Consider the following 26,077-nt stretch of genomic DNA (forward strand, 5'->3'; position numbering starts at 1 on the left):
GATACACGACGTAGAGATGTTCAGTGAATAGTTTGATGTGGGTCTAGAGTCAGAGAAGAGTTGCCGGCTGAAGATGTAAATTTGTTAGCATGTTGATAGGATTTATTTTTTATTGTTTTTCTTAAGAGGTGGGGTCTCACTCTGTCACCAAGGCTGGAGTTCAGTGGCACAATCATAGCTCAGTGCAGCCTCCAACTTCTGGAGTCAAGTGATCCTCCTCCCTCAGCTTCCAGAGTCGCTGGAATTACAGGCATGCCACCACCATGCCTGGCTAATTTTTAAATTTTTTGTAGAGGGAAAAGAACAGGCCCTAGGACTGAGCTCTGGAACACTCCATTGTTTCCAAGTTGAGAGATGGGAAAATCTTGAGAGTGGCAATGTCCTCAGGAGAAGAAAGCCGATTCTTGGGGGAGAGATTCATCAGCTGTGTAGATGCTGGTGATAGGTCTAGCAAGACAAGAACTGAGAACTGATCATTTGATTTAATTTTATTTTCTAATTGTTGTTGGTATAAAGAAGTATAATCTAGCCAAGTATGCTGCTGACACCTGTAATCTCAGCACTTTGGGAGGCTGAGGCAGGAGGAATATTTTAGGCCAGGAGTTTTTTTATTTTTAGATGGAATTTTGCTCTTGTTACCCAGGCCTGGAGTGCGATGACTTGATCTCAGCTCACTGCAACCTCTGCCTGCTGGATTCAAGCAATCCTCCTGCCTCGGCTCCCGAGTAGCTGGAATTGCAGGCGCCTGCCAACATGCTGAGCTAATGTTTGTATTTTTAGTAGAGACAGGGTTTCACCATGTTAGCCAGGATGGTCTCCATCTCCTGACTTTGTGATCCACCCGCCTCGGCCTCCCAAAGTGCTGGGATTACAGGCGTGAGCCACTGCGCCCGGCCCTGGTAGGCGTTTTCTTAAACTTGTATATCAATTTGGGGAAGAATTGACATATTTACTGTGTTGTCTTCCCGTCTTTGAACATTTCTTTCATAGTTTTCAGCATATTAAGTTTTGTACTTGTTTTCTTAGATTTATACCTACATACTGAAATATAGGAGTCCTCACATAACATCATCAATAGGTTTTTGGAAACTGATTTTAAGTGAAACTACATATATCAGGTCCTTGAACAGTACTTTCGTTCAACGTCGTTCTGTTACGTTGATGAGGAAAAAAATTGGTTATGTATTATTTTGCTTAAAGTTGTAGTTTATAGCCAAGAGTGGTGACTCACACCTGTAATCTCAGCACTTCGAGAGGCTGAGGCAGGCTGATCACCTGAGGTTAGGAGTTCGAGACCAGCCTGGTCAACATGGTGAAACCCCATCTCTACTAAAAATACAAAAATTAGCTGGGTGTGGTGGCATGTGCCTGTAAACCCAGCTACTCAGGAGGCTGAGGCAGGAGAATCGCTTGAACCCAGGAGGTGGAGGTTGCAGTGAGCCAAGATCACGTCATTGCACTCCAGCCTGGGCAACAGAGTGAGACTCAGTCTCAAAAAAAAAAGTTGTAGTTTACAAGATCCTATTGATGACAATAAGCGAGGACTTAATGTATTTCTGTTTTTTTTTTTTTTTTTAAGCAATTGTGAAGGGTATTATTTCTTTAATTTCAGTGTCCATGTGTTTTTTGCTAGTATGTATTTTTTGCTAGTATGTATAAATGCAGTTGCTTTTATATGTTTATCTTGTATCTTGCATCCTTGTTAAACTCACTTTCTTGTTGGAGATTTTGTAGATTACTTGGGATTTTCTATAATACACAGATAACCATGTTATCTGCAAATAGGGACACTTACTTCTTCTTCCCTAATCTGTGTATGTTTTCTTTTCTTTCTTTTTCTTATTTCATGGGCTATAACTTCAGCATTATTTTGAATAAAATTGGTGAGAACAGACATCTTGCCTTTTTCCTGATGCTAGGAGGAAAGCGTTTAGTATTTCATTACGAATACAATGTTAGCTGTAGGTTTTTGTAGGTGCTCTTATCAGGTTGAGAATATTTTTGTTCCTATTTTTCTGGTAGTTACCATGAATGGTATTGAATTTTGTCATTATTTTCTGCATTGATTAATATGATTCTTTCACCCATTAAGATGGTGGATTATACTGATTTTTGAATATGAAACTAGCCTTGCCTTCCTGTAATAAACCCCATTTCATTATAGTATACAATCCTTTTTATTTTTTCAAGACAGGGTGTTGCTGTTGCTCAGGCTGCAGTGTAGTGGTGTGATCATGGCTCACTGAAGCCTCAATCATCTGGGCCTAAGTGATCCTTTTACCTCACCCTGTCCCCCAGTACCTGGGACCCCAGGTACGTACCACTGCGCTTGGCTAATTTGAAAATTTTTTGTAGAGTTGAGGTGTCACTCTGTTGCCCAGGCTGGTCCTGAACTGCTGGGCTCAAGCAATCCTCCCAACTCAGCCTCCTAAAGTTCTGGGATTGTAGGTGTGAACTACTATGCCCTGCCAAAATTCAGCAATATATAAAAACAATGATATCCACTGTACTGCAGCCTGGGTGATAGAGCAAGACCCTGTGTCAAAAATAAAAAAATGAAATATATATTGCTGAATTTTATTTGCTAGTATTTTCCTAAGGATTTTTGTGTCTGTAGTCATGAGGAGTATTGGTTTGTAGTTTTTTTGTACTGGCTTTGTCTCTTTTTGTTATCAGGCTAATATTACCATCATAAAATGGATTGGAAGTGTGTTCTTACTTTCTGGAAGAGATTATGTAGGATTAGTATTATTTTTTCCTAAAAATATTTGTTAGAATTTTCCATTGAAGCTATTTGGCCCTGGAAATTTTTTTTTTTTAATTATGATTTAAATTCCTTTATAAATTATAGTGATTTTATCTATGTCTTATTGGATGAGTTGTGATACTTTGTGTTTTTTGAGACATTGGTCCATTTCATATAAATTGTCAAACTTTTGTGTGTTCATAGTTTACTTTATAAGCCTTTTGATATCTGCAAAGTCTATAGTAATATCCCTTTTTCATTCCTGATATTGATAATTTCTGTCTTCTTTTTTGTCAGTCTTGCTAGTCTTTCAGTTTTATTGATCATTTTGGTAAACCAACAATTTATTTCATTGAATTTTCTCATTGTTTTCTGTTTCTGATTTATTTGTTACCTGCTATTTATTATTATTATTATTATTTTTATTTATTTTTTTAAGACAGAGTCTTGCTCTGTTGCTCAGGCTGGAGTGCAGTGACACAGTCTTAGCTCACTGCAACCTCCATCTCCTGGGTTCAAACGATTCTCTTGTCTCAGCCTCCCAAGTAGCTGGGACTACTGGTGTGCACCTCCACGCCCGGCTAATTTTTGTATTTTTAGTAGAGATGGGGTTTCATCATATTGGGCAGGCTGGTCTCGAACTCCTGACCTCAGGTGATACACCCACGTCGGCCTCTCAGAGTGCTGGGATTACAGGTGTGAGCCACTGTGCTTGGCCTGCTTTTTTTTTTTCAAGATGGAGTCTCACTTTTGTCACCTAGGCTGGAATGCAATGGTGCAATTTCAGTTCACTGCAACCTCTGCCTCCTGGGTTCAAGTGATTCTCCTGCCTCGGTCTCCCGAGTAGCTAGGATTACAGGTGCCTGCCACCATGCCCAGCTAATTTTTGTATTTTTAGTAGAGAAGGGTTTTTACCATGTTGGCTAGGCTGGTTTGAAACTCCTGACCTCAGGTGATCCACCCGCCTCAGCCTCCCAAAGTGCTGGGATTACAGGCATGAGCCACCATGCCTGGCCCCAGCCTACTCTTTATTATTTTCTTCTTTCTGATGGGTTTGAGTTTATTTTGCCCTTCATTTCCTAGGTTCTTATGGTGGGGGCTTAGATTATTCATTTAAGACTTCTTTTCTAATGTATGCATTTAGTGCTATAGATTTTCCTGTTATCACTGCTTTAGCCATGTTCTACAATTTTTTTTTTTTTTTTTGAGACAGAGTCTCACCCTGTTGCCCAGGCTGGAGTGCAGTGGCTCGATCTTAGCTCACTGCAACCTTTGCTTCCCGGGTTGAAGCAATTCTCCTGCCTCAGCCTCCTGAGTAGCTGGGATTATAGTTGTGTGCCACCTTGCCCGGCTAATTTTTGTATTTTTATTTTTATTATTTATTTATTTACTTTTGGAGACAGAGTTTCTCTCTTATCGCCCAGGCTGGAGTGCAATGGCGCTATCTTGGCTCACTGTAACCTCTGCTTCCTGGGTTCAAACGATTCTCCTGTTTCTGTTTCTTTGGTGTGCTCACCAGCGCGCCTGGCTAACTTTTGTATTATTGGTAGAGACGGGATTTCATCATGTTGGCCAGGCTGGTCTTGAACTGACCTCAGGTGATCCACCCACCTCGGCCTCCCAAAGTGCTGCAATTACAGGTGTGAGCCACTGCACCCAGCTAATTTTTGTACTTTTAGTAGAGACGGGGTTTCACCATATTGCCCTGGATGGTCTCGATCTCCTGAGCTCAGAGTGGTCTGCCCACCTCAGCTTCCCATGGTGCTGGGATTGTAGGCGTGAGCCACCACACCTGGCCTACAAATTTCAGTATGGTATATTTTCATTGGCATTCAATTTATTATATTTTTAAAATTTTCTTTGAGACGTCATCATTGACCCATGTATTATTTAGATGTATATTGCTTGGACATTTTTATGTTACTGATTTCTAGTTTGATTCCATTGTAGTTGGAAAACATACCTGTGTGATATCAATTCTTTTAAATTTGTTGTGGTTTGGTTTTAGCTTAGGATATGATCTATCTTGGTATGTGTTCTGTTAATACTTGAAAAGAGTGTATATTCTGCTGTTGTTGGGTGGAGTGCTCTGTAAGTATAGATTAGATTCTTAATTGTTGGTGTTGTTGAGTTCTATATCTTTGCTGATATACTGTCTACTGTTGATAGAGCGATGTTGAAGTCTCCAACTATAATTGTGAATTTGTCTATTTCTCTGTTCAGTTTTAGCTTTACTTATTTTGTAGCTCTGTTTAGTGCATATACATTTAGGGTTGCTATATCTTTTTTATTTGTATTTATTTATTTATTTATTTATTTTTGACATGGAGTTTCACTCTTGTTGCCCAGGCTGGAGTGCAATGGTGTGATCTCAGCTCAATGCAACCTCCGCCTCCTGGGTTCAAGTGATTCTCCTGCCTCAGCCTCTCAAGTAGCTGCGATTACAGGCATGCGCCACCACGCCTGGCTAATTTTGTATTTTTAGTAGAGACGGGGTTTCTCCATGTTGGTCAGGCTGGTCTCAAACTCCCGACTTTAGGTGATCTGCCCGCCTCGACCTCCCAAAGTGCTGGGATTATAGGCATGAGCCACATGCCTGGCCTTTTTTTTTTTTTTTTAAATTGAGACAGTTTCACTTTTTCTCCCAGGCTGGAGTGCAGTAGCATGATCTTGGCTCATTGCACCCTCTGTCTCCTGGGTTCGAGCGATTCTCCTGCCTTAGTCTCTCGAATAGCCAGGACTACAGGTTAGTTCTTTTTGTATTTTTAGTAGAGACAGAGTTTTGCCATTTTGGCCAGGTTGGTCTCAAATTCCTCATCTCAAGTGATCCTCCTGCCCATTGTCCACTGTGCTGGGATTATAGGCGCGATCCCCTGAGTCTGGCCAGGGTTACTGTATCTTTTTTTTTTTTTTTTTTTTTTTTTTTGAGATGGAGTTTTGCTCTTATTGCCCAGGCTGGAGTGTAATGGCACTATCTTGGCTCACTGCAACCTCTGCCTCCCAGGTTCAAGCAGTTCTACTATTTCAGCCTCCTGAGTAGCTGGGATTACAGGCACATGCCACCACGCCTGGCTAATGTTTGTATTTTAGTAGAGACAGGGTTTCACCATGTTGGCCAGGCCGGTCTCAAACTCCTGACCTCAGGTAATCCACCCACCCTGGCCTCCCAGAGTGCAGGGATCACAGTCGTGAGCCACTGTGCCCAGCCTGCTATATCTTTTTGATGACCTGATCCTTTATCATTACACAGTGCCCTTCTTTGTCTGTGATAATTTTCTTTGCTCTGAATTCTACTTATATCTGATATTAATATATAAGTGTACTTTTATTTAATTGTAATTAATTTAAATTTAAATAGGAACATGTGGCCGGTGGCTGCCATATTGACAGTGCAGTTCCGGAAGGTGGAGAGAGCTATGATACAAATTTAATTAAAAGGTAAATTTTATAATGTAATAGAAGATGATAAGGGCAATGGATAGTTAGCGGGAAAGGAGAGATTAGGGCAGAGGGAACAGGGTATATGGTTTTCAGTTGGATAATCAAGAGAGAAATCATTGAATGTGACACTTGAGCAAAAATTTGCAGGAGTACAGGAGTTAGCTGTGCAGATATCTTGAGGAAGAGTATATCAAAGGCTAGCAGACAGATAGGCCATTGTAAGAACTTTAGCTTTTTCTCTGAGTGATGTGGAGAACATGTAGGGGTTTAGATCAGACCCTTTTTACATTGTATAAAGCTCAGTCTGGCTGGTATATTGAAAATAGACTATAGGGGGACAAGGTGCAAACAGGGAGAACAGGTAAGAGGTTGGAATATGGGTTAAAGATGACAGGTGTCAGACCCAATGATTAGAGCAGGTTTTGGGAAATATATTAGACATTTAGTTTTGGATATGCTAAGTTTGAAATGTTTATTAGATATATTCAATCAGAGAAAACAAGTAGACTGCCTGTAGTTCTATTCCAGATATGAGTCCCTGCCCTTGTGGAGCTTACACTTTACTGGAATATGGGTGGTAAATATAATACATGTATAAAACATATGCTATGTAAGAAAACAATAAGTACTGTGGAGAAAATTCAAGTAGGAAAGTGGGATAAATAGTGTTGAGATACTGAGGTCTTGAGAAGGTAACATTTGAATAATGATAAGAAGGTGATAAGGAGATAGTTGGAGAAAAGTGGTTCAGTAGAGGGAACCAAGGTGTAAAGGTTCCCAAGGGAGAACATTGCTGGTGTGTTTGAAGAAGAGCGAGGAGACTTAAGTGTGGCTAAGGGAAAGGACAGTGCAGAGGTGACCAGTGTCCAGGTTATGGGCCATTTTAAGGGCTCTAGCTTTTATCTCGAGTTAGGGAGCTAGTGGATAGTTTAGTAGAAGAAAGGCATGGTCCAACCTATGGTTTAATTGAGTCACTCTGGCTTTGGTGCTAAATAGACTGAAGGGGCAAGGGTGGAAACCAAGAGACAGGAGACTTATAGGAATTTAGGCAAGAGGCTGTGGTAGCTAAGTCTAGAGTGGTGGCAGTGAGGAATTAGTATTCTGGATATGTTTTGGGAGTCACACTGACAAAATTGGCTTACCAGTTGCATGTGGGATGAGAGGAGTCAAGGATTATTCCAAGATTTTGGCCTGAGTCATTGGAAGGATACAGTTGCGCTGAGATGGGAAAGACTGGAAAGAGCAGTTTTGAAGGGGGTAATGAGGAGCTGTTTTGGACATGTTAAATGTACGGTGCCTATTGGACATCTGAGTATAGGTGTTCGGTATGCATTCTAATTATATTTATCAAGACTTTCATGTTTTTAAAAATGAAAAAATATATTGAAACAGTGTATTCATTGTTCTGAAATATATATTGTTAACATCTTAATTTTTAACATGTTCAATCCTGGCAAAACCTGAATATTTTGGAGAGAGAGAAATTGACTACTGTTTAGCTCTGTTGTTAGAGTTGGTGGTACTTTCTTAGAGCTAAATAAAGATGTCATTCCGATTTTAGAAATGGAAATATATATAGTCTGAGTGTTTTTAATTGCTTTCTATTTTAGGTCTTTTTACTGCTGGATTATGCAAGATATTTAACCCTATTTTGTTTGAATTATGACTTAAATATCAAACATCTTAACTAAGAAAAGGGAAACATTTTAGTTTTGGAAGTCAGAATGCCAAGGAAAAGGAAAAATCTTGGGGGAAATCCTTTTCGGAAGACTGCAAACCCTAAGGAAGTTATCGTATCCAGTGTTGCTAGTCGTGAGGAGCCAACCACTACTCTTCCTTCCATGGGTGAGACAAAAGTTGATCAGGAAGAACTCTTCACCAGTATCTCAGAGATGTTTTCTGATCTGGATCCTGATGTAGTGTATTTGATGCTTTCTGAATGTGATTTCAAAGGTGAGAAAAAGTTTAGTTTGAACCCTGTCCATCTTATAAGAAGACTTTGTGTACTATGCCATGATTAATAGTAATATAGAAAAATGTCTTATTTCTATTTTATTCATCATTTATTAATCATCTGCTGTTGGCAAGTTACTAAGGTTGGTATTTGAGTTGGTATTTGGGATATGAAGAATAAAACATAGTTCTGCTCTTAAGAAATGTGCAGTTCTAAATGTAAGGTATTTGTATAGATATCATATTCTATCTCTTTCATCTTTACTCCAGAACAGACTGGCACTATTGACACTTTAGGCTACATAATCCTTTCTTTTGAGTGGCTCTTCTATGCATTATAGGTTTAGCAGCATCCCCGGTCTATACACACTAGTTGCCAGTAGCTCCTTACCACCCAGTTGTGACAATAAAAAATGTCTCCATGTCTTGTCATTTGTTCCCTGGGAGACAAAATTGTACCTGGTTGAGAACCACTCTCCTCGAATGTAAGCTCCATAAAGACAGAGGTTTTAAAAACTTTGTTTTACTCCTGTATCTTCAGCCCATAACATGGCAACTGACTCATAATAGGAACTGAGTAAATATCTATTAAGCAACTAGGTAAGTATAATTATGAAAATAAGAGCTGATTAAGAGTTGAGGCTAGCAGAGTAGTATAATTTCAAAACATTGACTTTGGAGTCAAGAAACCTGGGTTGGATTTCCAGCTCTGCCACTTAATCTCTCTGAGTCTCAGTTTTCTAATCTGTTAGGGAGAAAAATAACAGTATGCACCTCATAGGACCTTTTTTTGGTGACAATTGAGTTTTTTTTTTTTTTTTTTTTTGGTAAAGTCTTCAGTATGGTAGGTTATTAATAACTTGTCATACCTTGTTTACAAGTATGTAGACAGAAGGGAGTTTATATAAGTTGGCTAGATGAGTAATTAAATATTGATGCTTAGTATTGTTACTAGCCATGATTAGTATAAGATAAAATTATTCTGGATTTGGGAAGTTTTGGTAATGTGTTATAAACTTCCAGTTTCAGTCATTGTGTGGTCTGTGATGTTAGCATATCTTATCCAGTTATGTATGCGGAAAACCAGTTGTCAGCAGTGCATGATGCTCAGAAATGATAGTATATTGAATTTTGTAAGTTACTTCAACATTTTCCTTTGATGTGTTTCAAATTTAATTGTTGCACATAAAGTAATATAGCAATGAAGAATTACAAGAAATCCACATCCTATGGTATAGGAACCATAACAAAATAACTTATTTTTGTTTTCCAGAATCTTCTATAGACCTTGTTCATAAGCATTTGCGATTTGAGTGGTGGAATTTTGTATTATGTATTTTTAACTTAACATAAGCATTTTGTCTGTGTTGCTGTAATCTATATTTTTAATGGGTTTCTAATATTCTACTGAGCTGTGCTATAGTTTAATTATATCTCCATTTTTCACGAATAATTAATATTGCAGAGAACATCTTGGTAAAAAATATATTTTTCTTTCTTTTGGCTTTTTTTTCTTAGTTCCAAAATTTTATTTTCTTGCGTCACAGGGTAAGAACTGCTTTGGCTCTTGGAAGCATACTCCTAAATTGCCTACCAGTGAGGTGTTCTGATTTGTAATTCCACCAGCCTTGCATAAGTGTAGTGGTTTCACTTCAGCCTTTTCAACATTGTGTAGTAGTGTTTTAAGATTTTTTTTTTCTTTTTTGAGACGGAGTTTTGCTCTTGCTGCCCAGGCTGGAGTGCAGTGGTGCCATCTCAGCTCTCTGCAACCTCGGCCTCCCGGGTTCAGGTGATTCTCCTGCCTCAGGCTCTATAAGTAGCTGGGATTAACAGGCGTCTGCCACCATGCCCAGCTAATTTTCTTTTTTTGTATTTTTAGTAGAGATGGGGTTTCATCATGCTGGCCAACCTGGTCTTGAACTCCTGACCTCAGGTCATCCACCTGCCTCAGCCTCCCAAAGTGCTAGGATTACAGGCATGAGCCACCACACCTGGCCTGTGTTTTAAGGTTTTAATAGGAATAAAATTGCATTTTTCTTAATTTATGTTTTTTTAATAAAGAGGAATGTTGAACATTTTTGTACATGGTTGTTTATTCTTGTAATCTTGTGTAAATTGTTCATTCATTGAAAAAAGTTTTTTTTATACCATAGTTATAATTTTTCCCAACAATCTGTATAAGGACTTTTCTTTTTATGTGATAAGTACCTATCCATCTTGGTCTTTAATTTACTTTTACTTAGTGTTAGTGTAATTTTTCATTGTATACACATTCAATTTTTAGTTGATCTTTTCTGGTTTTGCTGTCACTTTCTGTCATGTAGATTTTTTTCATAGAAATACTCCTTATGTTTGCTTTCTTTTTTTTTCCCCTCCCTGCCCCCCCCAACCTTTTTTTTTTTCCTTCCATTTTTAGGTTTTCTGTCCTTTGTAGTATTGCTATGATCTCCTAATTGGTCTCTGCCAGGCTTGCCCCCTCCAATCCCTCTTTGTTTTTCTTCTTAAGGGAACATTAATTGGGTGCTTACTAGGTGCCAGTTCTTGTGCACAGCACTTTTTCATGGATTATCTCATTTAATCCTCACAACAACCTATGAGGTAGGTGCTTTTATTATCCCCATATTACAAATGAGAAAATCGAGGTTTAGGGAAGTTAACTTGTTCAAAGTGTCATAGCCAGCAGTAGAGATTTAAATGTTGGTGTTCTGACTCCAGACCAGAGCTGTTACCTACTCTGCTGTGCTGTTTCCAGACTTACCTTTCTTAAAACAGCAAGACAAAACACAAAATAAACAACCCCTCGCTCCAAACTTCAAATGCTTAAAAATTCTAATTTTGTGGTTTTTTTTTTTTTTTGGTTTCCTTTTTTTTTTTTTTTTGAGATAGGGCCTCACTCAGTCGCCCAGGCTGGAGTGCAGTAATTAATCACTTTCACTAGAGGCTAACTGTAGCCTTGACCTCCTGGGCTGAAACGATTCTGCTACCTCAGCCACCCTACCACACTGGCTAATTTTTGTAGAGATAGGGTTTTTCCATGTTGCCCAGGCTGGTCTTGAACTCCTGATCTCAAGCGATCTACCTGCCTCAGCCTCCCAAAATGTTAGGATTATAGGCATGAGCCACCACACCCGGCCTTAAAATTTCTAATGGCTCCCTGTTTGTGTTATAACAGAAAGAGCTCAGCATTGGAGTCAGATACACCAGTCCTGGCTCTGTCACTGACTATCTGTGTGACTTGGGCCAAGTTAACGTACTTTTTAACTTCATTTCTTCATCTATTTGCTAGGAATAATATACCTCATGGTAGTATTTGAGGATTCAGTGAGGTGATGTGTATAAAACTTCTCAAATGCTATGACTGGTAGTTTCCTTCAAGTTCCCTTCGAAAATAAAATTAATATTTCTTAACATGGCATACAGGACTCTTCCCAATTTTGCCCAATTAACCTCACTCTAGGGAGAGCCAAGCCTGGGTTTACATTTTTTTCTCTTGTGTCTGGCAAGTTACTTTTTAATCTTCAAGTCCCAGTTCACATATCACCTTATGTGAAATCTTTTCTTATTCTCCCTTGTGCTTCTATGGCATTTGTACATTATCAAAAGTGTGCATTATTTATTTATTTATTTTTGAGAGGGAGTCTTCCTGTGTCACCAAGGCTGGAGTGCAGTGGCTCGATCTCTGCTCACTACCACCTCTGCCTTGCCGGTTCAAGAAATTCTCCCACCTCGGGCTCCTGAGTAGCTGGGATTACAGGCGTGCGCTGCCACTACGCCCAGCTAATTTTTATATTTTTAGTAGAGACAGAGTTTCACCATGTTGACTAGGCTGGTCTCTAACTCCTGACCTCAGGTGATCCACCTGCCTTAGCCTCCCAAAATGCTGGGATTACAGGCATGAGCCACTGCGCCTGACCAAAAGTGTGCATTATTTAATCTGTATTATATTACAATGTAATTGTCTCTAATATAATTGTTTTTAATCTCTATTAGACTGCAAAGTTCTCTATTAGAGTGCAAAAAAATCTATTAAATTTTTTTTTACAAAATATTTTTGATATGCAGTACATGCTCATAAATATCTTTGTATTAAGTGAAATTCATAGCATGGATCATGTAAATAAATTAGATTTACTAAGAGAATATATAAAATACTTAATATTTAAAAGTGTGCATTCAGTAGGTATTTGTTAAATTAATCAACAGGCTTTAGGACTTTTATAAATAAGCCTAATACATCCAATGACAGATATCTATGCATTTACTCAATAAATTCAGCAAATAATATTTATTTAATTATAGTTTATTAGCTTGGTTTATTACTGTTTCCTGAAAGAATAGGATTGCATGTCTCCATCATTCAGACTTTTTGCTACTACAGACTTTGGTATGTTAGTAAAATATTAATTTTTTTAAAATAACATGAACATTGTACATTTATATTTTGTTCAATGCAAAATCCAATATAATTTTAGCTGGATTTTAATAAAATTATTAAATCTGTTTTCTCTGTCTATATTTTTGTTGTTGTTATTATTCTTATTGTTGTACAGTTGAAAATGCTATGGATTGTCTGTTAGAATTATCTGCCACTGATACCAAGATAGAAGAATCATCTTCACAAAGTTTTGTTGCTTCTGGGAACCAAGTAGGTGCAGCAGAAAGTGAAATAATGGAAAAATGTCCTGAAGAAGAGAGTGAAGATTCAAAAATAGATTCATTTTTGGACATGCAGCTAACTGAAGACCTGGATTCCTTAATACAGAATGCTTTTGAGAAATTGAATTCTTCTCCTGATGACCAAGTATACTCATTTTTGCCTTCACAAGATGTTAATAGTTTTAATGACCTGAGTGAGTTTGTAAATCCTGATTCAAATAATATGACTCCCATTTTTTCTACACAAAATATGAATTTGAACAGTGAAAATTTAGACAATTCTGGCTCTACGTTAAGTTTAAACCCATTACCTTCACATTCAGTTTTGAGCGAGTCCAAATGTTTTATAAAGGATAACACATTGGCCTTGGAAAGTAACTACCCAGAAGATTCTCTTCTCAGTAGTTCTTTAAATGTAGCAAGTGACTCCATCGTGGGCTGTAGCAGTCTCAATCAAAAACAGAAAGAACTTTTAGAATCTGAGTGTGTTGAGGCTCAATTCTCTGAAGCTCCTGTAGATTTGGATGCCAGCGAACCTCAGCCTTCTTTAAACCTTCCAGGGCTTGATTTACCAGGTACGGGTGGGGATCAGAAATCTACTCGGGTCTCTGATGTTTTTCTGCCTTCCGAAGGATTCAACTTCAAGCCACACAAACATCCTGAACTGCCAACTAAGGGGAAGGATGTGAGTTACTGCCCAGTACTTGCTCCTCTCCCCTTACTATTGCCTCCTCCGCCACCTCCACCGATGTGGAATCCAATGATTCCTGCTTTTGACCTCTTCCAAGGAAACCATGGCTTTGTAGCTCCTGTTGTAACCACAGCTGCACACTGGAGATCTGTGAACTACACATTTCCACCCTCAGTTATTTCTCACACTTCCCCAACAAAAGTATGGAGAAATAAAGATGGAACAAGTGCTTATCAAGTACAAGAAACCCCAGTTTCTCAGGTTGTAAGAAAGAAGACATCTTATGTTGGACTAGTTCTTGTTCTTCTCAGAGGTCTTCCAGGATCTGGAAAATCTTTTTTGGCAAGGTATGAGGTTTAATTGGGTTTTTAAAAAATAGTATAATGTCTGAATTTGAACACAAGTGTGAATATATATGCAAAATGCTTTGCTTAGTAGAGATCTTTAGTAACCCCTAAAATGTTTTCTTTTTACTAAGTTTTCCTAACTTTGTGTAGCTAATAATAACACTGTTTTCTCTGGAAACCTTTTTTATGGAATCCCTTCATCTTTGACTATCTCTTTGAAAGACAGAAGAAAAAATTAAAGAGGATTCCAAAATTGTGAGCTATTGATGTAGTAGAGGAGAGCTAATTTGAGTGGGAGAAAGATGAGTTCAGCTTTGATCACAGAGTTAAAGAGAGATAATTGATCTTGATTTCATGGAATGAAAGTCTTAAATATATTAATTGTACTGGTAGTTGGAAATTCAGGATTATAGAATGTTGTTAAATAATGCTTTTAGAAATATGTGATTTGAAGGACGAGAGTATAGGATGACAACTGGTAGTCAGAGAACTTCAAGTTTTCAGGGACTTTTCTGTTCCAAAATAGAGTACCGTCAGTTATTTGATCTCATATATACACCTTTATCCCTTCTGTAGTTAAGGTAGGCTGTGAGTGCCTTAATCTGGGAGACAGGAGTCAAGTGTTACAGGCAGCTTTGTAATGGTTTCAGTGGCACTCCTTGAAGAGTATTGTTTTCATAATTTCTCTCTATCCGTGCTTAACCTTTAAATTCCAGAAGATTTCACCTAATCTATTTTATTTGCTAGGTTTTTTTTCTTCTTCCAAATTTTAATCGTTAGACTTGCAATATTATTAGTTCGGTCTCCTCTATTTGATCCTGGGTGTATCTTGTCTAGTCTTAATGAATATGCATAGATAACTGGAGAATGTCCTTCATAAACTTATTTTTAGTTTTTTTTTTTTTTTTATATATATCTTTTCTGTGTCTGGGTTTCTCTGCCAGTAAATTTCCACATATTCTGCTGATACACTTACAGGCATATTTTTCAGTAGACATGTAGGCTTTTCTAACTGACTTAATAGCAACAACAACAATAAAACAATATTATAGATGTTACTGTCAATCATGGCAGTGTGTTTCATGAAAGAGATTGGACTGAAAGGTGGTACCTTAGAAGGCAGTTGAGCTGTGAGACAATTTTGAAGAACTAGGTTTCAGGGGCCTTTAGAATCAGAGGCAGCTACAGTTTGAGTATGGGTAAAGAAAAATGTGCTTGTCACAAGGTAGAAACTTAATATTTTTTGAATGAAGAGAGAGAAGTAACGGGGATAGTGTTGAGACATAGAACCTGCGTTGTCTTGAAGAGAATGGTCCAGTATTCAAACCAAAGGAAAATGATGGATGCAAAAAGTCTTTTGAATTTTTTGGAAAGAAGGTCATGAATGGATATCTGAGAAACAATTTTGTTGTCCTGTGAGGGTAGAAAACAAAAGGGTTTAGCAAGCTCTGATGATGGAGTTAAGGGAAAGAGAGAAGTTGGGTAGTAGTTGAAAGGGGTCACAAAGTGTAGTTACAATTTTTTTTTTTTTTTTTGACAGAGTCTGACTCTGTCGCCCAGGCTGTTGTGCAGTGGTGTGATCTCAGCTTACTGCAACCTCCACCTCCCCAGGTTTATGAGATTGTCCAGCCTCAGTCTCCTGAGTAGCTGGGATTACAGGTGCCTGCTGCCACCCCCAGCTAATTTTTATATTTTTAGTAGAGACAAGGTTTCATCATGTTGGCCAGGCTGGTCTCAAACTTTTTTTTTTAAGAGACAGGGACTTGCTTTGTCACCCAGGCTGGAGTGCAGTGGCATGGTCATAGCTCATTGTTGTCTTGAATTCCTGGGTTCAAGCAATCCTTCTGCCTTGGCCTCCCAAGTAGCTGGGACTACAGGCATGGGCCATCACACCTGGCGCATTTTAAAATTTTTTGTAGAGACAGAATCTTGCCATCTTGGCCAGGCTCATCTCAAACTTCTGGGCTCAAGCAGTCCTCCCACCTCAGCCTCCCAAAGTGCTGAGACTATAGGCATGAGCTGTCATACCCAGCCTAGTTAGAATTTTTAAAGATAGCTGAGATATATGCATGTTTAATGGTAAAGAAGGAAGTGTCAGAGAAGGGAAAGCTACAAAGAGAAGAGGATAAACATAGGAATTGGGATCAAATGAGCATTCTCTAGAATGTAAGCTCCATGAGGGCAAGCATTTTTGTGTTTTTTTGTTCATTGATGTATGCTCAGTGCTTAAAACAGTGCCTGGCACTTAATAGATGCTACAGAAAGGGATATATATTTTCAGAAAAGGATAAACATTTGTTAATCTTCAAACCATTATAACAATTTTATAGTTAAGGATAAAAGGTCTTCATAACATTAAAAAAACAAATTTCTGAATAATAATTTACATAAAGCAAAATAGACCTGCCTTAGGTTAGATTTTTTTGGAATTAAATTTCTGCTTACAGTATTTTCAGTATGATTTGTTTGAATATTACAATATGTTTATTCTTTTATTTATCTATTTGTGTTTAATTTTTTTTCTTTCTTTTTTTTTTCTTTCTTTTTTTTTTGTTGAGAGAGGGTCTTATTGTGTCACCCAGGCTGGAGTGCAGTGGTGCAACCTTGGCTCTCTGTAACCTAAACCTTTTGGGTTCAAGTGATCCTCCCAACTTAGCTTCCCAAGCAGCTGGGATTATAGGTGCACACTACCACACCTGCCTACTTTTTGTCTTTTTTGTGTAGTTGGGTTCTTGCTATGTTGCCCAGACTGATTTTTATTCTTTTATTTTATTTATTTATTTTGAGACACAGTCTCGCCTGTTGCCTAGACTGGAATACAGTGGTGCAATCTCAGCTCACTGCAACCTCCACCTCCTGGGTTCTAGCAATTTTCATGCCTCAGCCTCTAGTAGCTGGGACTGTAGGTGCATGCCACCATACCTGGCTAATTTTTGTATTTTTAATAGTGATGGAGCTTCACCACGTTGGCCAGGCTGGCCTTGAACTCCTGGCCTCAAGTGATCTGCAAAATGATAGTACTTGAATAATGTATTTGGTTTATGACTTTGAAAAAATTAGGAGAGACAATTTAGAAGAAAAGGTAATGAAAATTATTTCATTTATCTTTCACAGGACTTTGCAAGAGGATAATCCAAGTGGAGTCATTCTTAGTACTGATGATTATTTTTATATAAATGGACAGTACCAGTTTGATGTAAAGTACTTAGGAGAAGCACATGAATGGAACCAGAATCGTGGTAAGAACAGATAATCAGATTCTGGGTAACGTTGTGAGTAATATAAAGAAAAGATTCACTTAGTATTTGTTCGTGTATTTGTTTTTTTTTTTTTTTTTTTTTTTGAGGCAGGTTCTCGCTATGTTGCACAGGGTAGAGTGCAGTGGTGTGATCTTGGCTCACTGCAGCCTTGACTTCTGGGTTCAGGTGATCCTCCCACATTAGCCTCCCGAGTAGCTGGTACCACAGATGTGCGCCACCATCCCTGGCTAGTTTTTGTATTTTTTGTAGAGACAGGATCTCACTCTGTTGTCCAGGCTGGTCTTGAACTCCTGGGCTTAAGCAATCTGCCTCTCTCAGCCTCCCAAAGTGCCGAGTTTGCAGAAGTGAGCCACTGCGCCCAGCTAAATTGGCTTAGTATTTTTTTTCGAGATGGAGTCTTGCTCTGTTCCCAGGCTGTAGTGCAGTCGTGCAATCTCGGTTCACTGCAGCCTCTGCCTCCTGGGTTCAAGTGATTCTCCTGCCTCAGCCTCCCAGCCTGAGTAGTTGGGACTATAGGCGTGTGCCACCATGCCTGGCTAATTTTTGTATTTTTAGTAGAGATGGGGTTTTGCCATATTGGCCAGAGCCAGGCTTGTCTCGGACTCCTGTCCCGAAGTGGTCCGCCTACCTCGGCCTCCCAAAGTGCTGGGATTACAGGTTTGAGCTATCCTGCCCAGCCTGGTTACTGCTTTTTAAAATCGAATTTGAACCACTAGAAATAGAGTTTGACCAGTTAACCACTGGTCTTCGTTAGATTGGTTTACTCTTTTTTTTTTTTTTTTTTTTTTTTTTTTGAGACTAAGTCTCGCTCTGTTTCCCAGGCTGGAGTGCAGTGGCTCAATCTCGACTCACTGCAACTCTGCCTCCTGGGTTCAAGCGATTCTCCTGCCTCAGCCTCCTCCTGAGTAGCTGTGATTACAGGCACATGCCACTGTGCCTGGCTAATTTTTGTATTTTTAGTAGAGACAGGGTTTCACCGTGTTGGCCAGGCTGGTCTTGAACGCCTGACCTTGTGATTTACCTGCCTCGGTCTCCCAAAGTGCTGGGATTACAGGCATGAGCCAGTACGCCTGGTGATTGGTTTACTTTTTATAGAAGATAGTGTGAGAATAAAAACGACTCTCTATAAACTGAATCTGTAGGGACATCATAGGTAAAAATTTAGTTTCCTTGCTAGCATAACTGTCTATTCAGTGAAGATGGTTTTATCATTAAATGTTTATTTGCATAGTTTGAATTTTCTATGGAGAATCTTATTAAGATATAGGGACTATATTTTCCTCAGGGTTTTTTCTTTTTGAGACAGAGTCCTGGTCTGTCGCTAGGCTGGAGTACAGTGGCTTGATCTCGGCTCACTGCAATGTCTGCCTCCTGGATTTAAGCAGTTCTCCTGCCTCAGCCTCCTGAGTAACTGGAACTACAGGCATAGGCCACCATGCCCAGCTAATTTTTGTATTTTTAGTAGAGACAGGGTTTCACCATGTTGGCCAGGATGGTCTCGATCTCTTGACTTCGTGATCCGCCTATCTCGGCCTCCCAAAGTGCTGGGATTACAGGCATGAGCCACCACACCTGGCCCTCAGTCTTTTATGATAAGTGTACTATAAAGGTGATTCTTGGGTTTGCCATCTTCAGACATTGTTAACTTTTTATATATTCTTTTTTGAACTAAAGATTAAGAATTCAGGAATCTGAAAATACCAACATAACTAAAACCAAAGGAGGCAGTGTGATTTGGTGATGAAGATCACCCTTGGATTCACCAGTTACTAGCTGTATGATCTTGTGCAAGTTATTTATACTTTCCAAGGCCCAGTGTCCCCTTTGGTAAAGGGAATAATAATACTTAACTCCTAGGATTGTTGTGAAAGTTAAGTGAAGGTAAAAAGTGTTAGCATTGGCTGGGCGCAGTGGCTCAGGCCTGTAATTCCAGCACTTTGGGAGGCTTAGGCAGATGGATCACCTGAGGTCAGGAGTTCGAGACCAGCCTGGCCAACATGGCGTGACCCCATCTCTACTAAAAATACAAAAATTAAACAGGCATGATGGTGCACACCTGTAATCCCAGCTATTTGGGAGGCTGAGGCAGGAGAATCGCTTGAACCTGGGAGGTAGAGGTTGCAGTGAGCCAAGATCCCACCACTGCACTCCAGTCTGGGTGACAGAGCGAGACTCTGTCTCAAAAAAAAAAAAAAAAAAAAAGTGTTAGCATGGTTCAGCATGCCATAATAACAGCAACAATAATATATGTTAATAGGCGGAATTCATTTTAAAACTGCTTTGTTAAGACAAAATTCATGTGCGATACAAATCATCCATTTAAATTCTACAATTCAATGGTTTTTAGAACTTGATATTCAGGGCTGTGCATTCGTCAATACACTCTATTTAATTTGGCTTTGCTGCAACTTTTAGAATATTTTTATCATCTCAGAAAGATTCTGTACCTATTCGCAGTCACTCTTCATTTCTCTCCAGTCTGTGTTTTGTCACCATAGATAATTTGCCTATTCTGGACCTTTCCTACAGCATGTGGACTTTTGTGATTGGCTTCTTTCACTTAGCATAATGTTTTCAAGCTTCATCCATGTTGTAGCATGTGTTTCATTCCTTTTTATGGATGAGTAAGATTCCATTGGGTGGATATATCACATTTTGTTAATCTGTCCATCAATTAATAGACATTTGAGTTGTTTTCACTTTTTGGCTATTAAGAACACTGCTGCTATAAACAAACACACATGTCTATGTCTAACCTTTCTAGGAACTGCCATGCTGTTTTCCAAAGCAATCATACCTTTTTATGTTTCCTCTAATAATTTATGAGGGTTTCAACTTTTCCACATCCTCACCAACACTTGTTATTGTCTGTTTTTTTGATTATTCCTATTCTGATAGGTGTGAAGTGGTATCTCATTGTGCTTTCAATTTACTTTTCTCTGATGGCTGATGATGTGGAACATCTTTTTGTGTGTTTATTGGCCATTTGTATATCTTCTCTGGAGAAATGTCTATTCATATTTGCTGTGTCACTCAGGCTGGAGTGCAGTGGCACGATCTTGACTCATTGCAACCTCCACCTCCTGGGTTCAAGTGGTTTTTGTGCCTTGGCCTCCTGAGTAGCTGGGATTACAGGTGCGTGCCACCACCCCTGGCTAATTGTTGTATTTTTAGTAGAGACAGGGTTTCACTATGTTGGCCAGGGTGGTCTAGAACTCCTGACCTCAGGTGATTTGCCTGCCTCAGTCTCCCAGAGTGCTGGGATCATAGGTGTGAGGTACCATGCCCAGCCTCTTTTGCCTATTTTTAAATTGGTTCTTTGTTTCTTCATTAGTGAGTTGTTAGAGACTGGGCAGAACTTTGAAAACTTCCAAATAATTACCTGTAAGATTTACTTGTTTTGGTACATCATTATTTCCTGTGTGGTCTAATTCCTTTGGAAGAAAGGTAGGAAAATCCCTTGTGCAACAGTGTGTTATAATGTTTTCTTTATTTCAGATCATTACATTTTGTGTGTGTATTTGTCCATTTGCGTTTGTTGTTTGCTTTTAAGCTTTATTTTTGAATAATTTTAGATTTATGGAAAAGTTGCAGAGATACTATGGAAAGCTTCTGTGTACCCTTCACTCATTTATCCTTCATGTTAACATCTAATACAACTAGGATACATTTGTCAAAACTAAGAAATTGGTTTATTATTATTAACTAAACTCCAAACTATAGTTTGATTTTAATTTTTCTACTCAAGGTATTTATCTCTTGCTTGACAGTCTTAATATGTGGGGTATTTTTTTTTTTGGGACAGAGTCTTACTCTGTCACCCAGGCTGGAGTGCAATGGCGTGGTCTCAGCTCACTGCAACCTTTGCATACTGGGTTCAAGCTATTCTCCCGCCTCAGCCTCCCAAGTAGCTGGGACTACACATGCGTACACCACACCTGGCTAATTTTTGTATTTTTAGTAGAGACTGGGTTTCAATATGTTGGTCAGGTTGGTCTTGGACTCCTGACCTCATGATCTGCCTGCCTTGGCCTCCCAAAGTTCTGGGATTATAGGCATTAGCCACTGCGCCCGGCCTTGTTTTGTATTTTTTAGGCAGAGTCTCACTCTGTTGCCCAGGCTGGAGTGCAGTGGCACGATCTTGGCTTACGGCAAACTCCGCCTCCTGGTTTCAAGTGATTCTCTTATCTCAGCCTCCTGAGTAGCTGGGACTACAGGTGAGCACCACCAAGCCTGAATAATTTTTGTTTTTTTAGTAGAGATGGGATTTCACCATATTGGCCAGGTTGGTTTCGAACTCCTGACCTCAAGTGATCCACCTGCTTTGGCTTCCCAAAGTGCTGGGATTATGGGCATGAGCCACCATGCCCAGTCAACCGGTACTTACTTAATTTTTATGTCCCCAAAGGGATATTTAGAAGTTGAGCAGTGAGTAAAATTAGCGCATCTGTGTTTTTCAAATTATGAAAACATCAGATTTTTTGAAAATCATATTTAAATATTGTTATTTAAAAATGATTTTTAATTATCTGTTATGTTTTTCAGCAAAAGAAGCATTTGAGAAGAAGATATCTCCTATAATTATAGATAATACAAACCTACAGGCATGGGAAATGAAACCATATGTTGCTTTGGTTAGTACCATAAGTTGTCATAAGTTTATAACAGTTCATATGCAGTTATTGGGGAACATTAATTATGAAAGTGAATCTGAAGCACTTAAGAATCTCAGAATCTTGGATAGTCTGTAACTGAACTTTCTTTGGTCTTCAGGAAAATGAGGAAATTAGGCCATTTAGCTGAGTTTTTCCATAAAGGTAAATTTTTAAATTCTGAAATTCAATTTTTAAACTTTGTTTTTTTTTTTTTGAGTCTTTCATGAAAAGATAGTGGTACTAAATTATAGTTTTTTTGTACATATGTTATATATATTTATTTCGTTTTCCTCATACTTGGCAGAATCAAAATTTGTTGGTCCTTTGTTTTTCCCCAAATTTCTTTTGAAATTTTGTTGTTCTGAGAAATTCAGCAATCTGTAAACTCAGCTATTCTCTCTGAATTTGCCAGATTTCTTTTAATATCTAAACGCTTTCCGTTTACCTGATCTATACCTAATCCTCTTTCCCTCCTTGCTCTTTTTTGCCCAGCTTTTTTTTTTTTTTTTTTTTTGAGACTGAGCTTCGCTCTTGTTGCCCAGGCTGGAGTGCAATGGTGTGATCTCAGCTCATTGCAACCTCCGCCTCCTGGGTTCAAGCAATTCTCCTGCCTCAGCCTCCTGAGAAACTGGGATTACAGGTGCCCGCCACCACGCCCAGCTAATTTTTTGTATTTTTAGTATAGATGGGGTTTCACCATGGTGGCCAGGCTGGTCTTGAACTCCTGACCTCAGTTAATCCACCCGCTTCGGTCTTGCAAAGTGTTGGGATTACAGGTGTGAGCCAACATGTCCGGCTGAAAATTCTTTATCTTCCTTTTTTTTTTTTTGAGATGGAATCTCGTTCTGTTGCCCATGCTGGAGTGCGGTGGTGTGATCTCGGCTCACTGCAAGCTCCGCCTCCCGGGTTCATGCCATTCTCCTGCCTCAGCCTGCTGAGTAGCTGGGACTACAGGCGCCTGCCAGCATGCCCAGCTAATTTTTTGTATTTTTAGTAGAGACAGGGGTTTCACCGTGTTAGCGAGGATGGTCTCGATCTCCTGACCTCGTGATCCACCTGCCTCGGCCTCCCAGTGTGCTGGGATTACAGGCAGGAGCCACTGCGCCTGGCCTATCTTCCTTTCTTTACATTTTTTAAGAACATTTTGTCATTAACACATGTAGAATTTTTGAAATTACTGTGTAGTATTTTCATCTTGTGGTTATACCTTCACTTATTTAGTCAGTTCTATATTAATAGCCACAGTTATTTGTTTTCTTTTGCTGTTACAAATACTGGAAAACTGGCTATCCTGGCGTATATCTAATATATGTATTTTTTTTTTTTTTTTTGAGACGGAGTTTCGCTCTTGTTGCCCAGGCTGGAGTGCAATGGCACAATCTCGGCTCACCGCAACCTCTGCCTCCCAGGTTCAAGCGATTTACCTGCTTCAGCCTCCCTAGTAGCTGGGATTACAGGCATGTACCACCATGCCCGGCTAATTTTGTATTTTTAGTGGAGATGGGGTTTGTCCATGTTGGTCAGGCTGGTCTTGAACTCCCGACCTCAGGTGATCCACCCGCCTTGGCCTCCCAAAGTGCTGGGATTACAGGCATGAGCCACCGCTCCTGGCCTAATATATGTATTGTATAAATAAATGCTCTTATATAAGTATTTATCAGTAGTATAAATTTCTAATAGTTAATTGCTAGGTTTAAGTGATTGTATATTTTGCCATTTTAACATGCTCATCAAGATTAGATAATCTTTACGTTTAAAATGCTATAAATTTAGAAACAATAATTTTAATTTCTTGGAAGTATCTATTTTAAAATGTTTTTGTCTTTGTTGTATGTAGTCTCAGAAACACAAATACAAAGTCCTTTTTCGGGAACCAGACACATGGTGGAAGTTTAAACCAAAGGAACTTGCAAGGTAAAACTTGGAGGCTGCCTAACATGCTTTTTATATAACAGCAGACAGAGAGGATCCATCTAGATTTTTCCCCTTGTAAATGATGAATGAATTGTTTAGACTGTATTTAATTTCTATTGCTTACAACTTTTTGTCCGGTTTTATGAAGAGTTTGTGTTTCTAAAATTGAGTTAATTTACAGTAAAAATTCCCCTTGTATTATATATTCTGTCCCTTACTACCTTTTTTGAGTTCTTATTTATTTATTTATTTATTTAAATATAGAGACAGGGTCTTACCATGTTACCCAGGCTGGTCTTGAACTCCTGGCCTCAAGTGATCCTCCTGCCTCTGCCTCCCAAAGTGCTGGGACCACAGGTGTGAGCCACCATGCCCAGCCTGTACTTTATTACTTTGAATCATATGTTAATATCTGAAACTAGAACGGACCCTAGGATTTGGCATACTTGAACCAAGTGCTACTGGGAGGGGCAGACTGTTGTAGCTGCTTAGTGACTTAGAGCACTGGAAGGTAGTACGAATGTGGAGATGGAAAAGGTAACAAATACCAGCTGTCCAGGTATCTCACTCCATGTCTGCCTCCCCCATGGCTATACTTTTTTCTTTATTCAGTTGCTTGATTTGAATAAAAATGTCAGTCAAGGCATGGACATACAGTGTGTTTTGCTTTGTGTTCTATATTTCCATAGAGATAGCCCTAACTTCATTTTGGTTAGGTTATTTTTTTTCTTGGAAATTTCAACTAATTCTAGTACTAAAGGACAACCTAATTTTAGTATATTCACAGTGTTGTGTGATCATCACCCCTGTGTAATTTCAGAACTTTTCCATTTTCTCCAAAGAAGCCCTATGCCTGCAAGCAGTTACTCTGGTTCCCCCCTCCTCTTGGCAACTACTAATGTGTGTTCTGTATTTATGGGTTTTCCTGTTGTGTATACTGCATATAAATGGAACGTATAATATGTGGCCATTTGTGTCTGGCATCTTTTCACTTAGCATAATGTTTTTAAGGCCCATCCATGTTGTAGCATGTATCACTACTTCCTTTTCATTTCCTTTTGATAGATTACTGAGTTTGGTTTTCTAATATTTCATTTAGGATTTTTGCATCTTTATAAATAAATGAGATTGACTACAGTTTTTTATTCCTTGACTTGTCTTACCTGACTTTGCAGATCATAAAATTAATTGGGAAGTATCTCCTCTTTTCTTCTTTTCTAGGTTTATCTAAGTTTGAATGTTAGAATTTACTTAAAAAATTCTCTGGATCTGATGTTTTCTTCGTGAGAATGTTCATTTGGAATTTTTCCTTTACAGCAACATTTCTGAATTTATTAAGACTTTATTAAAGCAATTATAATCGTCTCTTACTGTTTACACATCTACTGTGTTAGCAGTTAAGTTCCCTCCTGCAATCTTAGTATGTTTATATTATCTTCCTTCCTTTTTTCTTTATTGTTCTCATCAGAGATCAGATTTTGTTTTAATTAGCCTTTTCAGATAAACAAGTCTCAGCTTTATTTGAACTCCATTGTAAGTTTTTTGATGTTTAATTTCTGCTTCTCATTATTCTACCTTTATTGCTTTAAAAATCAGTTTTGCTTTTTTTATTCTCTTGTGTTTTAAACTTCTCTACTTGAAGGTTTAGGTCATTTTCTAGTATGACATTTGATGTTAAAATTTCCCTATGTATGCCAGGTGTGGTGGCTCCCGCCTGTGATCCCAGTACTTTGGGAAGCTGAGGCAGGAGAATTTCTTGAGACCAGGAGTTTGAGACTAGCCTGGGCAACAGAATGGGACCCTGACTCTACAAAAAATAAAAAAATTAGCTGGGTATGGTGGCTTGGGCCTGTGGTCCCAGATGCTGAGGTGGCAGGATCGCTCTAGCCTGGGAGGTCGAGGCTGTGGTGAGCTGTGATTGCACCATTGCACTCCAGCCTGGGCAACAGAGTGAGACTCTGTCTCCCAATAAAATAAAATTTTCCTATGTATTATTTTAGCTGCTCTCAGAATTTTAATATATAATACTTTATTTTTGTTTTATTTCGTTATTTTCTAGTTTGCATTATGATTAATTTCGTCCTTTAGCTCTTAGGTTATTTAGTACTGTGTTTTTAAATTTCTGAACAGATGGGTGTTTTGTCTTTTATAAAAATTGTTTTTCAACTTAACTACAGTAGGTCAGGTTGTGTAGTTTGTGTGATACTAATTCACTGAAATTTTACAGATTTTTTTGGCCTAGTTAAGTGTTGATTTTTTATACATTTCATATTTGCTTGTTAAGAATGTATATGATTACAATGTGTCAATATATCCATTAAATCATGCTTATTGTTACTCGTATCTCCTATATTTAAGGGATGAATGTTGAAATCTCCCTTTATTTTGTTGAACATGTGATTTCTCCTTATAAT

The 26,077-nt window shown here is 38.7% G+C and overlaps 1 protein-coding gene across 7 annotated transcripts in view; it reads left to right on the forward strand.

Moving 5' to 3' along the window:
- The window catches only part of N4BP2 (NEDD4 binding protein 2), a 95,506-nt gene that overhangs the window by 29,379 nt on the left and 40,050 nt on the right, over positions 1-26,077 (forward strand). For 4 of the 7 annotated variants that reach the window (XM_010384591.2, XM_030921691.1, XM_030921699.1 and 1 more), the window contains exons 3-8: positions 6,105-6,184; positions 7,798-8,140; positions 12,691-13,834; positions 16,949-17,073; positions 21,640-21,728; positions 23,587-23,663. In XM_010384591.2, coding sequence (XP_010382893.2) covers positions 7,912-8,140; positions 12,691-13,834; positions 16,949-17,073; positions 21,640-21,728; positions 23,587-23,663 — 1,664 coding nt within the window. In that variant the 5' untranslated portion in view covers positions 6,105-6,184; positions 7,798-7,911. Of the gene's footprint in view, positions 1-6,104; positions 6,185-7,797; positions 8,141-10,646; positions 10,739-12,690; positions 13,835-16,948; positions 17,074-21,639; positions 21,729-23,586; positions 23,664-26,077 lie in introns of all 7 variants that reach the window. The other 3 variants (XM_030921708.1, XM_030921687.1, XM_010384599.2) reach the window with 3 other exon arrangements.

This window comes from Rhinopithecus roxellana, chromosome 2 (genome assembly GCF_007565055.1).
Source record: "Rhinopithecus roxellana isolate Shanxi Qingling chromosome 2, ASM756505v1, whole genome shotgun sequence".
Classification (NCBI taxonomy): Eukaryota; Metazoa; Chordata; class Mammalia; order Primates; family Cercopithecidae; genus Rhinopithecus; species Rhinopithecus roxellana.